The sequence below is a fragment of the Microsporum canis genome, genomic scaffold (genome assembly GCF_000151145.1).
Source record: "Microsporum canis CBS 113480 supercont1.7 genomic scaffold, whole genome shotgun sequence".
NCBI lineage: Eukaryota > Fungi > Ascomycota > Eurotiomycetes > Onygenales > Arthrodermataceae > Microsporum > Microsporum canis.
This window is the reverse complement of record NW_003299163.1, coordinates 1,173,367-1,188,756: the sequence shown is the minus strand read 5'-3', so window position 1 is coordinate 1,188,756 and position 15,390 is coordinate 1,173,367. Positions and strand designations below refer to the sequence as shown.

At 47.1% G+C, this 15,390-nt stretch overlaps 8 protein-coding genes across 8 annotated transcripts; 4 read left to right on the top strand and 4 right to left on the bottom strand.

Moving 5' to 3' along the window:
- Positions 1–787: 787 nt before the first annotated feature.
- MCYG_07631 (G2-specific serine/threonine protein kinase) lies at positions 788–1,828 on the top strand (the record flags this gene model as incomplete). The annotated part of the gene is made up of 2 exons (XM_002843802.1): positions 788–1,003; positions 1,040–1,828. 2 exons carry the CDS (start codon positions 788–790, stop codon positions 1,826–1,828), a joined length of 1,005 nt encoding a protein of 334 aa, XP_002843848.1.
- A 378-nt stretch (positions 1,829–2,206) lies between these two features.
- Positions 2,207–3,175, bottom strand: MCYG_07630 (ATP synthase subunit 4; the record flags this gene model as incomplete). Its single annotated transcript, XM_002843801.1, has 4 exons — positions 2,207–2,232; positions 2,303–2,525; positions 2,617–3,068; positions 3,145–3,175. The coding sequence occupies 4 exons, from the start codon at positions 3,173–3,175 to the stop codon at positions 2,207–2,209; spliced, it is 732 nt and encodes a 243-aa protein (XP_002843847.1).
- A 288-nt stretch (positions 3,176–3,463) lies between these two features.
- MCYG_07629 (CBF/Mak21 family protein) lies at positions 3,464–5,182 on the top strand (the record flags this gene model as incomplete). Its single annotated transcript, XM_002843800.1, has 3 exons — positions 3,464–3,799; positions 3,862–4,070; positions 4,120–5,182. 3 exons carry the CDS (start codon positions 3,464–3,466, stop codon positions 5,180–5,182), a joined length of 1,608 nt encoding a protein of 535 aa, XP_002843846.1.
- A 210-nt stretch (positions 5,183–5,392) lies between these two features.
- On the bottom strand, positions 5,393–6,502 carry MCYG_07628 (conserved hypothetical protein; the record flags this gene model as incomplete). The annotated part of the gene is made up of 2 exons (XM_002843799.1): positions 5,393–6,316; positions 6,440–6,502. 2 exons carry the CDS (start codon positions 6,500–6,502, stop codon positions 5,393–5,395), a joined length of 987 nt encoding a protein of 328 aa, XP_002843845.1.
- A 286-nt stretch (positions 6,503–6,788) lies between these two features.
- On the bottom strand, positions 6,789–9,069 carry MCYG_07627 (homoserine o-acetyltransferase; the record flags this gene model as incomplete). The annotated part of the gene is made up of 5 exons (XM_002843798.1): positions 6,789–7,151; positions 7,337–7,418; positions 7,487–7,579; positions 7,920–8,624; positions 8,720–9,069. The coding sequence occupies 5 exons, from the start codon at positions 9,067–9,069 to the stop codon at positions 6,789–6,791; spliced, it is 1,593 nt and encodes a 530-aa protein (XP_002843844.1).
- A 945-nt stretch (positions 9,070–10,014) lies between these two features.
- On the top strand, positions 10,015–11,033 carry MCYG_07626 (conserved hypothetical protein; the record flags this gene model as incomplete). Its single annotated transcript, XM_002843797.1, has 3 exons — positions 10,015–10,021; positions 10,238–10,566; positions 10,656–11,033. The coding sequence occupies 3 exons, from the start codon at positions 10,015–10,017 to the stop codon at positions 11,031–11,033; spliced, it is 714 nt and encodes a 237-aa protein (XP_002843843.1).
- Positions 11,034–12,279: 1,246 nt separating this feature from the next.
- On the top strand, positions 12,280–13,094 carry MCYG_07625 (uncharacterized protein; the record flags this gene model as incomplete). The annotated part of the gene is made up of 3 exons (XM_002843796.1): positions 12,280–12,330; positions 12,378–12,525; positions 12,652–13,094. 3 exons carry the CDS (start codon positions 12,280–12,282, stop codon positions 13,092–13,094), a joined length of 642 nt encoding a protein of 213 aa, XP_002843842.1.
- Positions 13,095–13,743: 649 nt separating this feature from the next.
- On the bottom strand, positions 13,744–14,638 carry MCYG_07624 (conserved hypothetical protein; the record flags this gene model as incomplete). The annotated part of the gene is made up of 4 exons (XM_002843795.1): positions 13,744–13,830; positions 13,955–14,377; positions 14,413–14,446; positions 14,475–14,638. The coding sequence occupies 4 exons, from the start codon at positions 14,636–14,638 to the stop codon at positions 13,744–13,746; spliced, it is 708 nt and encodes a 235-aa protein (XP_002843841.1).
- Positions 14,639–15,390: the final 752 nt, after the last annotated feature.

Here is a 15,390-nt window from a genome sequence, read left to right as displayed (position 1 = left end):
CAACGCCGAGAGGGAGTGAAGACGAGTCAGTCCTGTTATGGCAAGTGGGATGTCCTCCCTGTTTGCCTATAAATTCTTCTTCTTTTCCCTCTTCTTCTTGTTTTTTTATTATTCTTCTTCTTCTCTCCAGCTTCAGCTTCAACTTCTCATATCACAATCAGGGCTTCACAAAGCACGTGCTCACCACAGTTCTGACTACTATAAAAGCAACTTCTCCAACCTCAACTCTTCTTGAAAGATCTTTGCACTCTCTGTCCTCTGGGAGAGGGCCCTCACGTTTGTTCAGGCTGGTAAGTCTTGTCTCTCTTCTAGCAGACAGCCCCTTTTTCATCAATATATCATCAGTTAACATCATCTTTGTAGCTGCTGCTGTCTCTCTCTGGCTACTGGAGGTTCACTGTCCAGCCAAGTAGTCCTTTTTGTCACAGAGAACAGCTTGTCTCTAGCCTACAATCATATCCTGACCAGTCTCATCAGTTTTTTTCTTTCTTTTGCTATTTCTCATCTTTTTAAGCTGGTAAGTAACTCATTTTGATTCTTGTATACCAGCTCTTGTCTTTGTCTCTCCCACCGAACCTGTAGTTCCTTGCTAACGTGTCGATAGCCAAGTCATAGACTCGGCAAAGGATATCATCAAAAAGCTCTCTATAAGGATAGAAGAGCCGTTTTACGCGTCAAAAGGTAAGGAAACACGCGTGTTCTGAAGCAGCTGGGTCTGTGGCTAACTTGAACACTAGACACCAGTGTATCTCCTGTGAACAGTCTCTTGCTTAACGCAGCAGCAGAAATGTCTACTTCTGACAGAGTGAGACGTGCCATCGAGGCTGAGGCCTTCCGTACTCGCCTAGAGTCATTGCAAGCATTGGAAGGTGCTTATCCTGAGTACGAAGAGATTGTTCACCACAACCTTGAACACAAATACAACGTAGTGGTTGAACTCCGCCCTTACAGCGGAGGGTACAACAAGGCCATCGATATCGTCAAACGCAAAGCAGATGGCTACGTGTGTATCCGCAAGAGTTTTTTGATCTGTAGCAAGGCTAAGCCGAGGCGGTGGTTGAGAGAGGTGAAAGCCATCCGTGCCATGGATCACCCGAATGTCGAAAAATATCTTGAAGCATCCATCAGCCCGAGCAAGGGCGAAATCTTCATCGAGTTCTGCGATCTCGGTACCTTGGCTTATTTCAAACGGTGGATGGTATCTTCTGGCACCCCTATCCCTGAATCGTTCCTTTGGCATGTCTTTAGACAATTGATACGTGCACTCAGCTACATGCACACTGGACTTCGCAACGACAGGGAGATTGTCAACGAGAACGTGCCAGATAAGAATGGGTGGAACGCAATCTTGCATCGTGATATCAAGCTCGACAACATCTTCATCAAATCCCCAGACGTCGCTGGAGAATATCCCATCATCAAATTAGGCGACTTCGGAATGAGCGTCTCCAAGAAAGATCTGAAGCTTCCCTATGCTACCTCCGGCACCGAAGGATGGATGGCTCCCGAATTCCCGAACTGTAGCCCACGCAGTGATGTCTTTTCTGCCACCACTGTGATTCAATGCTTGTCTATGGTTTCCTGGTCCGGAGCAAATCCCATGGGTGGTGTCGACGAAGCATACAGCGAAGACTTGCACGGCTGCGTGTTAGCCGGAATGACAACGACCAAAGCTGACCGCCCTCGCATCCGCGAGCTGGCCCGTCTTGTCTACCCTGTCCCGGTTCCCCCACTCCAAGCCCTCCCCGACGATGCGTTCGTTCGTCTCCTGCCGCCCAGAGAAGAACGGGCGATCACCCCTTCTCAGCTCCTCCGCCCCTATCGTTAGCCCTTAGCCTTCTACAGGCGTCAGAAGGGGCTGCTCAGCCACCTGAGCAGCGTGAGAACCACAGAGGAAGAAAAATCAGAAAAAAAAAAAAAAAAAAAAACATAAGGATTATGATTGTATTTTTTATTTGCTTTTTTATATTTTATTTTTATTTTATCAAAGCTCAAGCACGATTGAAGCATGTATATATTATTTTTATATCATATTTTTGTATAGTATATAGGGGGTGGGGGAGAAAAGCAGAAAAGGAATAAAAATGTTTAAAAAGAAAAATACTGGCACAGAATTGCGACTCTTTCTATTTGATTTTGTACACTAAATTGACAAATATTCTGCCCACACCTGTGGCCTAAGCAGGCAAAAATAAGCATATCCTATCTATTGGGCCTTTGAGGCAACAATCCCTGTAGAAAGAGGAATCAGCCAGCAGGTCACAAAAGGAGTAATGATATATACGTGAAAGAGGGGACTTACTCTCAACGTCGGTAACGGATTGTTGCAGGACTTGCTGCAGCATCTTGGGGTTCTGCAGCTCTTTCTGGATCTTGGCGATAACAGACTCAGCGAGCTCGCGCTGTTCACGCTGCTTGACCTGGCTCTCGTATGAAATCCAGGACTCAAGGACCTTCTTAGCCTCGGCGGCAAGAGCAGTTCGCTGCTCCAGCTCGAAAGCCTGAGCCTCCAAGCGGGCGGATTCCTATTTCATATCAAAAGTTAGAATAAAAAGGGCCAAGGCTCAATTCCATCAAAACTAAACTAAATCCATCGAATTCCACGCGGATTCGTACCTTGGAGACCTCGAAAAGCTGCTTGGTGACATCAACAACACCGCCCAGGGGCTTAACGTTCTCGATTCTCTGCTTGACGGCATTTGTGTGGTCGGCACGAGCGGAGTTGAGGATATCCTTCTGCTTCTGAATCTGAGTAGCAGCCCACTCCTTGTAGCCGGGTCCACCGAGCTTGAAAGCAGCGTAGAAGACACTGAGCAGACAGAAGGCGACGACGGACTCCTCGTTCAGGATGTAAAGCTCGTTGCTGATAGCGGCAATGGAGAGACCAGCGGCACCGGAGAGAATTGCGGTCTTGGAAACGAGCGAGTTACCGGGCAGAGCATCGACGATGGATTGGGCCTTGCTCTTTGGGTCCTCGGTAGGCACGTTAGAGGCGTATCGCGCTGGAGTGACGCTGGTGAGCGCTGGGACAGATCGTGGAAGAACCGAAGGACGGATACGAGCGGCGCCTGAACAGAGTCCAATTAGCATCATGCGGGTTTCAATGGCGATAGGAATCATTGCTGGAGTATCGGTATAACATACCGATGGCGCTCTTAGCCAACCGTGACGCCATTGTAGTGAGCGTTGGAGTTGTGATGGCGGTGATGGACTTGAACGTTGTGATTGAGGTTTCGATTTGCAGTTTGGGAAGATTGAAGTTCGGGTGATTCAGGGCGCTAGCCGAAAGAGGACTAGTGCGTATATGGTGGAAAAAGCGACTTTGATAAGTGAAGAAAAAAAGTGGTGGAAAGTGATATAAATTTTGAACAAGCACGCATCCACGATGTCGCCGGCGGTTGATACCGAGCTGAAGAGCTCGAAGGAGCGGAAGAAGGGCGATGCAGACGCGAGTCGACGGTCAATGAAGCGGAGAGCGGTAGAAGAGAAGAACGGCAGGCCAGAGGCAGAACAGATCCAAGAGCTTGAAGACCAGATTGCTGAATCCCGGAAATATTATAATAATATTGTGACTCTGCTCTCGAAGCTTGACGATGTAGATGCGGACAAACCTAGCAGGAAAGCCGTTGCGATTTCCCTTTGCAGGGTCTTCTGTCGGTTGTTGGCTGGCGGGCAATTGAATATGCCCCAGGGCGCATCGGAGCAAGAATCGATACTGGTCGCCTGGTTGAAAGAAAGATACCGGGAATACAAGCAATCTTTACTTACGATCTTGAGGGGCGGAGAGCCTTCGCAGAAGGTATGAACGATATTTAATTCTGGTGCTGTTCTTACATATAAATGCTAACATGCAATGGATAGATTGCAACTCTCAGCTTGGCTATGCAGTTGATAAAAGAACAAATTGCATACTATACGGGATCGGATATTAATGTATGGACCGGTGGTTTCTTCGATGATATACTGGCTGCCGTGATCAACCCAGGCAATGATAAAGTCAGGGTGTATTTCATGGAGAACTTTTTCCAGAAGTACCATGATATTACAGTCTACACCATCCTGCGACTTGCGTACGTTTCTATACTTTGATTAACAAATATAATGTATACAAGCTAACAGCATTGCAATTAGAAACTACCTATCCGAACAAAGAGACGCAGAAACACTGGACAACATAGTTGACCTGCTCTCCAACCTTGGCCAGCCCACAAACCTCCAAGAGCGATTCGAGAACATATACACCGACACCTCCAAGATAAGCCAGAAGAACAAAGGCCCATTCGTGTCCGAAAACTCCTTCAAAATCCGCGTCCAAACCACCTGGCTAGCGGTGCTTCGTAACGAAATGACCAAATCCCAACGAAAACACCTTCTGCGCATAATGTCGCATGTTGTCGTACCCTGGTTTGCAAAACCAGAGCTTCTCATGGACTTTTTAACCGACTGCTACAACGAAGGAGGATCAACCTCGCTCCTCGCTCTATCAGGCCTCTTCTACCTGATCCAAGAGAAGAACCTGGATTACCCACAATTCTACACTAAACTATACTCCCTCTTAGACAGGGATGTACTGCACTCCAAGCACCGGTCCCGGTTCTTCAGGCTGCTAGACACTTTCCTTGCTTCATCGCATCTGCCCGCCACGCTGGTAGCGAGCTTCATCAAGCGTCTTTCACGACTGGCTCTCAACGCACCTCCAGCAGCGATCGTGGTGATCGTTCCTTGGATATATAATATACTCAGATCCCATCCTACATGTACGTTTATGATTCATCGGGATTTAAAGAAACATGATCCATCGCTATACAAGGAAATAGAAGAGGAGGGTATGGATGATCCGTTCGATGCGTATGAACCCAACCCTACCCTCACCAATGCTATAGAGAGCAGTCTGTGGGAGATTGAGACCTTACAGTCTCATTATCATCCTAATACTGCGGCTTTGGCTAGGATAATTTCGGAACAATTCACGAAACAGCAGTATAATGTTGAGGACTTTTTGGATCTTTCTTACCAGGCTATGTTGGATACAGAGCTGGGTAAGGAGGAGAAGGTATTCAAGAAAGCTCCCGTAGTGGAGTTTCAGATCCCCAAAAGGATATTTACTGACCGTGGATTGGAGGGGAGAGAGGAAGATACAGAACCAGGGCATTTGATTCGACAGTTATGGGATTTTAGTTAGGATGATAAAATCTTTCAATGTTAGTCTCATTGCGTGGTCTACCATTATTGCGCAGTTAATATGCCAAAGGAGTGTATTCTACCATCCTTAGAACAAATATCGTAAAGAATGACACCGACAATCATAACACTGGTCAGAGAACCAACTCACAGAACAAACGCTGATACAGCAAAATAAAACGAACGATGGTCCAATGACCCAGGACATGGCTCACACAACTTCCCCTGGATTATCAATAACGATAGTCAGTTCCTGGTTATTATGAGTCCAGTGGCTCGTCACATTATCCATTGCTAGTACTTGTCTCAGGCTATCAGGAAGAGTCGTCATATTCAAAAGACCAAGCTGCTGCCGAAGTCGTTCCTCAATTGACTCTTGAGGTTCCTCCTCTTCGTCAGCAGAGTCTGGCTCTTCAGGACTAGGATGATAGTGTCCCGATGGATCAAGGCCGTAGACCTGCTTCTTCAACCTATCAAACATTTTGTCGTGGATATCGATGGGTGTAGCTTCGATATCACATCTCAACCATTCCATTAGCTGGCCGGCTCGCATCTGCCTTTCCCCAACCACTCGACGAATACGGCTCCTCATACATGCCATTTGGTCCCTGATTTGATATGGGTGAGGCAAGGTAGAGATAGTCTCCTCCACTTCATCGATGATCTGATAGATATCCTGTGATGCCTCTTTGAAGGTACGGTTGATTTCTGGGCTCGCAAGTTGAATTTTTTGACAGAGAGGGCCTGAAAAATGGGGTTGATAGGTGTCGTTCCAGTACTCGACCCATTTCTGCAGTCCCTTGCGAGAGGAGCTGATGCGTCTTATCTCCAGCTCGACCAGGGTTGTGCGGTAGATGGCGAGGAGCTCTTTGGCTTCTTTGCGAGCCTGAACAGTCTCATCCCTGACACATTCCGGTGGATTTTCGGCTGAAGATACAAAGGCTGAGAGCTTGGTGCTGGAAGTGGTGAATGATGCAGGACTTGGAGAGTTTGTCGAGGAAGAAAGGTAATTCTCAAGGGCTGAATAGTAGCCTTGTTCCTTGAGGGGTAATCGTACTCTAATACTTGACGAGGACCCGATGCTGCCATATCCTGAATCTGCGCTCATTTTGACTGTAGTAAAGAAGAAATATGTCTGTAAAAGAGTGTGGTATCAGAAACGAATGATCTGAAGTTGTAGATGGAAGCACTAAGATACAAGACGTGAGCGAGTGGACTGCTGGGTATGATAACGAATGTTGTGTTAAATGGTATAAACAAGCATCGTGGAGAGATGAATATTTATCTCCATTGTTCCTGTCTCATGGGAAGTTGCAGCCATTGTCAACATCTTGCTTCTTTCCTCATCAGGGTGATAGCATATGCAGAGTAGAGAATGAGCTGACTCTAGCATGTACTGCATATGAGCTGGAGCAGGCGGCTACACCGTGCATGAGCCAGACACTTCATCGATTTGTGCCATGGTTATCTGTATATTCTGTGGGTATACACGACTCACGACCATGAACATAAACCCGCCTCAGCTGTTATACTCAGAGCTCCAAGTACTTTATCCAGTATTCATGACTGCATAGTGCGTATCTGTATATCTCCATTTTGTTCTCCTTTTAGTCCATCTTGATGTTGAGATACTTCCTAACTAGGCAAGTCTTGGCGTGGTCGAGTTGGTTTTCCACTTTCGTCTTGGCGTCTTTCTTATATAATCTGATTGCGAAGTCCTGCGGAGGGTGATTAAGGACGTCCGTGATGCTCCCGACAACATGGCCGCGGAATTCTTGCCAGAGCGATGTATATGAGATGAAACTAATATGAACAAGTGCATGAAGCGGGCCACGGAGCTGATGGGCAAGAGTATCGATAGGAGGAGAACCCTTGATGACAACCCGGCGAGGTGGAAGGATCATCCCTTGTTGCTTGTCGAACTCTGAGGATACTAGGCCCTGGCGGCGTGCGGCGCGAGTCATGGGGCGCTACGGCATAAGGGGTTAAGGTAGCGATATCGGGAAAAAGCTGTTCATGTCGGTATCTTCAGTACCTTGTGCTCTATGGCGGATCTTTGGTTTTGAAGATGATAGAGCGGCCTGTCCTAGGTAGTTATAACTACGTGAGCAAAAGTTTTCAAGGGCTACCAACGAATTCCAGTGCGATCACCTACATGTCTACGGAGTACTCCGTACTTCAATATGTATTTTGGACGGGCCTGACTTAGGCTAGAGAGTTTGTCCATGCTTCGTATACTACAATGTATGTACGTAAAACATATGGAGTACATCATCACAGACATGTCAAAGGAGAACGTTCATACACAGTACCAGGGGTCCATGTCTGCAAGTCTGGCCGGATAGGATTCAGAAAATCAGGGTAAAGACGGCCCGTACCCTTGACACTTCCAGGCCTACTGTATACAATTTATGCATTTGACTTTCCAGAATTAGTTTTTGCTTTCTGTTAAACCCCAGCCTCGTCCACAAGAGCACAATCATGTTGATTTTTAATACAGCGCTACCACAGCCGCGTATTGGGATTACATAGTAAGGGAGCTATAAAGTGGCCAGGGATGTATCCTTGTAAACCTAATAGCAACATAGAAATATCAAAGTATAACGTCTTACATAGTATGACATTTTCTTCCTTTCAATAATCTTCTCGTTTCTCCTGCCAATCACGAGTAAATATGCGGGATAACTTCCCGTTGGAAAGAGATGATAAGGTAGTTCAAACGTGTAGATGCCCTAAACAAGACTGTATCATGGCCTTCAGCGCTTTCAATTATGCGTAATTTCGAGTTTGGGATTGCGTCTGCCAGCTCCTGCTGCTCTTGAATCGGATGCAACAAGTCAGATTCTACTCCTATAATGAGCACGGGCTGGATGATTGACTTGAGTGCCTGACGCGCTGACTGGTCTCGAGAGCGTCCACGGCCAACATCATGTGTGTCGGTCTTTCTTGTCAGGGCGATATAGCAATTTGCATCGAATTGGCGTGCGAAATCTTCGCTTTCCTGGTATAATGCCAACATTGCCTTTGTGCTGAAGGTAGAATGTCTAGTGGGCGAGACGGAGCTCTCCAGAACCAACATCGGACCCCGCTCGTCGGCCGATGGACTGCACCGAGGACCCTGTGTAATAAACGTGTCGGCTGAATACTTGCTGCGGCGGATAAGCAATGCGGCCATCCGCGCCGCCCTGAGTCCTTGGACTGGTGGTGCTCTGTGATGATACTCTCCACTCTGGTAGTTCCGGTCACTAAAGATATTCTGTCTCTGTGCTTCTGACCACCCTATTCCCCAGCCACTCTGTGTACCGGTAGTGGCGACGGGGACTATTGACTGGACGAAGGCACCGTGAAATGCCCATTCTAATGCATGCATTCCGCCCATAGAGTGCCCAATCACCATACACACCTGTCGAACATCGAGGGTTTCCAGAACCAGGCGATGAATTCTAGTTTTACAAATGCCAGTTAGCGAAACGCCACATTTTCTTCCCATTAACTAGTCATCTAGACCGTATCAGCTCAAACTAGCTAACCAACTAACCTGACGTCATCACGAATTGTTGTTAATGGGAATTTCGCCCCCTGGATATCTCCCACTGCGGTAAGGGGGCTTGTACTTCCAAACGGGCTTCCTAAAACGTTCATGCAAATGATGAAGTACCTGCTTGTATCAAGGGCGTGTCCAAATCCGCCTAAAAGAGGCGTCCACCAAGATGAAACATCCGTGCCGAGAGAGGATGGGTGGCAAACAACCAGGCAGTTATTACGCTCTGCAGAGAGATAGCCCCAACAATGATAAACAACTCGCACATTCTTTAGGACCGTATGATTCTCCAACTGAAAGCTCGGTATGGTTACCGACTTTGGCTCCCGCTCGAACGTGTTAGACATGTGGGAAACCGAATGTAAGTATTTGGCTAATGGCTTGTAGATTTCTGTCAAAGATGTGCCATTCGGCCTAAAATGGTGATACCGCTCTCATTGGCAGCACAGATATTGGCCATATTTATATATTGACCCTTCCACTCTCCCCCTTCCCCTTTGGCCCGGGACCAACTTGGTGAGTGGTGAGGTAACTGAGCTGGAAATACATACTCAGGACGCTGGGATGTTGACCGCTGGGTCAGGAATCGGGGACCACTCTCGGTGATTGTGTAGGGATAGTACATGGGTTGCAAAGGCTAATAATGCATGCTGTGTTGGCTTGGCGCAGAGGATGCAACGACAGGGCATAAATATCAATGATGATGATATATATATCTGCAAATTTTGGGTATTTGGAGCAGCAGTGAGCACAAAAGTGAATTCTCGGATAATCTGATCGTTAAAATATTTTCGGTACACCAGGGTCTAAGCCCCAGTTACATACGTAGATGTACCTATCTACCTAGTCGATAGACACCGCATTATTATGCACAGTCACCACGGCTCGCTTGGTGCATACTGATACTATCTGGCGTGACAGCTCTCCATGAACATCCGAAGGATTTAATAACTACCTGCGTAACCTACAGTCTGCCTGAACCTCACCAAGTTATCCCACTGTTAGTTATTAGGTGTATATCTTGATTATAAATATGTATACAATGCCCGTCCATTAAATGCCCGTAAGGCTGGAGCATACTGTTATTCCGACGGTATTGAACATCTATTGCGGAGATTCTGCTGCACCAAGGAATCAACTACTGAATATCATACCCCTGGTCCCTGATACAAGAGGCCCACGTGTGGGCTACCTGGTTATCTTATCACCCTACACCTAGTAACTAGGTATCAGATCGTGGAGCATATATATATAGACGGGACACAGTCGGTACTAATACCCCCATACCTAAAATGAGAGGTAAGCCTTCTGATATAGCTATGGCGACACGACCATCTAGGCTTCCAAACCGCAGATTCCCAGAGTTACGGGACTCCAGTCAAGTTCAGCTCTGTAAGGAGAACCAGAGACGGGCGAAGAATAGACAGGCGCAGCGTAATCACCGTGAGTTTCTACTGCCTTTGCCGTTGGTGCTAAGTATAAAAGAATAATAAGGTATCTTACTTCCGGGAGCAGGGAAATTGGTCAAAGAACGACTAGAGGAACTCGACCGTCTCAAATGCGAGCTGTACGGCCTGGAAACAAGGCAGAACCACGGTGATGGCCAAGCAACACCTTCCTCTAGTGCTGACAACCGCTCTATCTCTTCCTTGATGCCCACGCCACCAGACAATTTTCTCCAGATGATTGATATCCAAGCCGTGCTGCCTCCCACGCCACGCAGCGGTGGCCCTATTTCTCCATTTTCCGTAGGCGATGCCCAGGATAGCACTGAAGATCCCGCACGCTTAAGTTGCGGAGAGATTCCACTACCAAACCTTCAGCCCAAAAACCTTCAGTCTGATGTAAGGCTTATACAGACTTCATCATTTGGAATCCAAGAACTAATTCCTTTCTCCTTTTTCCCTTAAAGGCACTACTTTCACCGGATCAGGCTGTTGAATTCAGTCTAGATGACTTCTCTATCCCGGAGGCCAGGCCTAGCGCTAACCGAAATCCTCATCAATCACACAGCCGATCGCTTCTACATCACGCAGTCATCCTGAACGACGAAAAGATGATATCTGTGTTACTAGAACACGGGGCCGATGTTAGATCACTGGACGGAGGTAGGCGCACGCCGCTCCATCTCGCAGCGCTTCTGGGGCACGAGAAGGCAGCGCGTTTGCTTTTGCAACATGGCGCGGCGGTAACAATCTCGTCAGCGGACGAAGCTGGGTTAAATCCCATACACCTCGCTATTCAGAACCGGCATGCATCGATAGTAGGGATCCTGGCTGAATTTGGGGCGGATGTCAACTTGCAATTCTAGATCGTGGTGTTTTCATCGATAACTACCTGCGGCATTAAACTCGAGATACACAAAGAATATAGATGTTTTCTATCGGTTGATAAAACATAAGGTTAACTAAAGTCCATGTTCCTGTTGGAAGCTTTTCTCAACCTTAAAAGCTTAGTTAGTTAACCTTTTTCTCTGTTTTTATACTTACATTCTCGGGATGGAGTACTCCGTATTCCTGGACCTCACCAATTCCCCGATTCGGTATAATGTACCGGATTGAGTAAGGCGTACCCGCTAGCGCCTGATAATATATTTGGCTCTTCTCGCCGCTTTAATGATATACCAAGAAGACGGGATGTTTAGCTGAGTCAGCCGCCCACGTGATATCTACTCTTCAAAGTCAACTTTAACGTCAACAACTATCAATATCACTAAACATACCATCCTTTATCATCCACAAAATTATAAGAACGACACCAGGCTCGGCTTATTCATAACCTGTAGTTATCTATATCCTAACTATTTAAATAAACGCCTCGGGGACCCCTTGTTACTTATACTCTGCGTTCGAAACGGCAAATTGCAGATGTGATAGCCCAGTTATTATGTTGTTAGCCAACGCAATAAGCATATCCCACAGCTAAATTGCTACACTCTTAGTTGACTCCCCTGTTGAGCTGACGAAAGCGGCGGTGGATAATACCGTATTTCGCCGCAATTGATTCACATGTCTCTCCTATGGGGTAGTCTATGCATAGGGGTGAAAAAAAAGAAAATTCATGCTCTTACCTTCTTGCCATAAGATTGGTACACTTCTTATTAAGGCGGGGATTATACTGATGGAGCTTGGCATCGTTTGTTTTGTACCTCGCCTCGATTGCTGCGCAGGTATCACCTTGTTTGACAATGTGCCACTCGCTACACTGTCCGGAGAGCCGGTCTGCGTTGGGGCCGGTGGTTCTACCCACTATTCTAAGATGGTGGTGACAGTCGGATAGTACGACGAAGGAATAGTTGTTGGGCTTGGAAGGATGGGGTCTGTGGGTCTAGGGAAGCAGTAGGGATCCTAATATTTGTCTAAACATTCATATGGAAGATCTCAAGAGTGGAGGTGGTATTCGTCTTCCTCAAGGCCTTCGTCCCATAGGGTCGAATTATTCTCCGAGTTGGAGGGACAGAAGTTATACGTTCTCTCATAGCGGCAATCATTCGATTGGATGGTATCACAGCCGATACGACGGAAATATTAGGTTGATCTGTCGGGAATAGCCAGCTCATGGTGAAATTTATTGAGCTGGTGATAGAGTTCGGGGGCCTGTTCCCAACTGTATGTGCTCGTTGGCCCGGTGCTAACTGAAGTTGGTCCCTTGGTAGGCAAAGGCAGGCCCTTTTCAGGCAACTTACAGTGACGCAGGAGGCTCATCAGAAGGAGCCAACGGATATGTGGTCCGCGGCAGCGGTTCCTGGCATTCCTATGAGACTATTGATGTCAACATAAACCAGGCAATAGCGATCACCGAGAGTTGAGCCCAGCGGTGTGGGCGGCAATCAAATATTTTCGATGATCTAGCCCAAAAGCCGCGTGGCGTAAATGGGAACGAGAATTGGCTTAGTTGCGATAAGTTTCCTTTTAACTCACTAAAGGAAGGCGGCGCGGGTGCCCAAGTTGACTGCGTTCCTGGATACCAACAGACTATACAGTCGAACGTGAACATATTGCCTCGATTCGTGGAGCAAGAAGTGACCTGGACGGACAGCCAAGGACAAGCTCGAGCAGCATTTAAATCTTGGCCAGACAACTGGCGAGCCTCCGGAGCGGTGGGCCGCGCGCGCAACCCGAATAAGGATTCAGCATGGAACTGGGAACTTAATAGTGAAAAGTCATTTACTTTCCACCTTTTTAATTCGGATTCGCTTACAACCTCCACGGGCTCAGCGTATGAGGTGTTCAACCATAAGCTGAAAGGTGGCGCCAGCGGCAAACGTCCTAAAAACGACATAGACATCGTGGTTGCCGCAATCAATACCTTTGATAACAGGAAATATAGAATGCCAAGTCACAACGCTTTCTCAAAGTTGAAGATCGTTTGAGGTATAACGAATTGTGGGGAGACGCGGGAGGCCGATACATTAGGATTGCGGAGTAAGTTAAGAATACTCCCCCCCTCTGAACTTACCCATGGTGTGATATGTGCCCTAATTCGCTTTACTAGGTGCAATGTTGTATTTAAAAATAGTACTGTGATAGGAAAAAGGAAAAGAAATAAAGAGCTACAACAGATGATTTATTTAATACCAAGAGTAAGCGTGTTCTTTTCTATCTATATTGAGTCTATTTTATAACACCCTCAGTGCTAGTATATATCACTGTAGAAGTGAAACTCCTAGAAGGTGGAGCTGAGCTTAATATTCCAATAGATGGCTAGGATGGCATAAGGGTACTATTTAGAGTATACCTACTCTTTGCGGAATTATATCTATATGCAAATAACAGCTTCAAAGTAGGGCATATGCCACAAGTTTAGAGCTTATATTGTAGGAATTAACTAAAGGGTGTTACTCGGATTTTTTTTTTCATCATACTTATAAATTAAAAATTACAGCTAACTAACTAGCATATTCCTAGTTGACTAATTGTTTGCCTAGCCATCGCCGCCACGAACATAGAACTCTACAAGCTCTTCTTCCTTCAGCCCTTCGGCTAGCTGCTGGCTATCAGGCTAATTTGCGAGATCTACCGCTATATAACAAGCTTTGTTTTTAGTTCGATATGGTAGAATCTCGCCCCGATGATTAATCGCGAGATACAGGACCCAGCCATACATGCCTTTCGATTAGCAATAAGAACAAGAAGTCCCTGTTCCTTTTCTAGCCCTCCATATAGATACACTGGGCAAGGCTCATGACGCCATGGATCGTCTGACTCACCGTCCAGTGTATCAGGACAACGCATCAATATATGGGGTAGGAACCACTTCAGCGGGAGCTACATAAAGTCTATTTTTTATCTCACCCTCTACTTCATCCTCATCCCCGCCCCCGTAAAGAGTATAAAGAGCGGCAAACTCCTCTCTATTATCGAACACAGATATTGGGTTATCGAAATCATCGGTTGGTGGATCGTCGTCCCCTTCTTCATAAATGGATGCCTCCCAAAGTCGTTGGTGAGCCAGATCCGCCGCATCTTGGCTGGCCTTGTCATTCTTGTGGCCATACCAAGTGCGAATCCAAAGACTACCACATAGTCCACCGCTGTCAGTGGAGCGTTCTAAGTTTGAAAGGAGGTCCTGGGGGATATAAGCAGGGTATTTCTCTTGGTCCTTCGAAGGAAATATTCCTGTCAAAACACAGTTCCTCGGGTTAATACAAAGCATCTTGGTAATTCCTAGGTGGCATCAATAGGGAAGACCTTGGTGTACACAGTACATTTCGGCCATATTTCCCTAACCCAATCCACTTTTCGACAAGCACCCACTTCTGCTCATGTTTTGACAGTGATGGCGCTGGATCCCAGTTCTCCTGTTGGTCCTCAAGGTTAGATTGGCCCGGCTTAATAAACAGAGAAGTCCCCCACTCATAGCAACGAATTGATCAAAGGCGAGAAGCCCAAATGGAACATCGAGCAACTTGGACATATTCCGCAGTGGTGATTGTGGGGCTGCAGCTGATCGAGTGTGGTGGAAGTTTTCGGGTTTCGAAGCCGCAGCCAGTCAAGGGGGAAGGCCACATAAATTGCGTCCAAAGGCCACCCTGTGTCAGTGAATTTGGTGACAACCTCGTTTACTCCGTACTCCCTCGTTATATTATAGCATGAAAGACGTGCGTTCAAAACCTGTGGGAAGCTTGCAACCAACCTGCTAGTTAACTGGCCCCTCCAGCACTTGGGCAGTACGGATTATGCATAATCCGACAGGAAGTGACCTGGTCCACTGTATATAAAGGATCCATGTTCTCCCGCCAGTTTGAACACGACGGCCTATTTGTAAACGCTGCCCGATTACCCGTGCCTTTTCGCATTGCTGGGCCAAGTTGGACCTCACTCGCCTTAAAGATGTTGTAGCTATCTCTCTAGACATGTTTCTGCGGCCATGGCTTTGCTAACGACGGTACAGGAGCTCACGGCGCCGTAACGGCAAACCCGCGTCTTGTGAACCTTGCCGGAAAGACAAAGTGCGGTGCGACCATGCACAGCCAGTTTGTGCGCGGTGCCACCGTCGGGGGAGCGAAAGCCAGTGTTTCTACCACCCAGCGCCCTTGACTCGCAGGAGTAGGGCACGGAGGCTCGATAGGCAAGTGATATCGATGTTTATTCGACTGGGTCAGTGAAATAACTTGTGCTTTAGCCAAACCAGGTCTTCCCCGCCGAGCCTGGATAATGAGCCTGCTC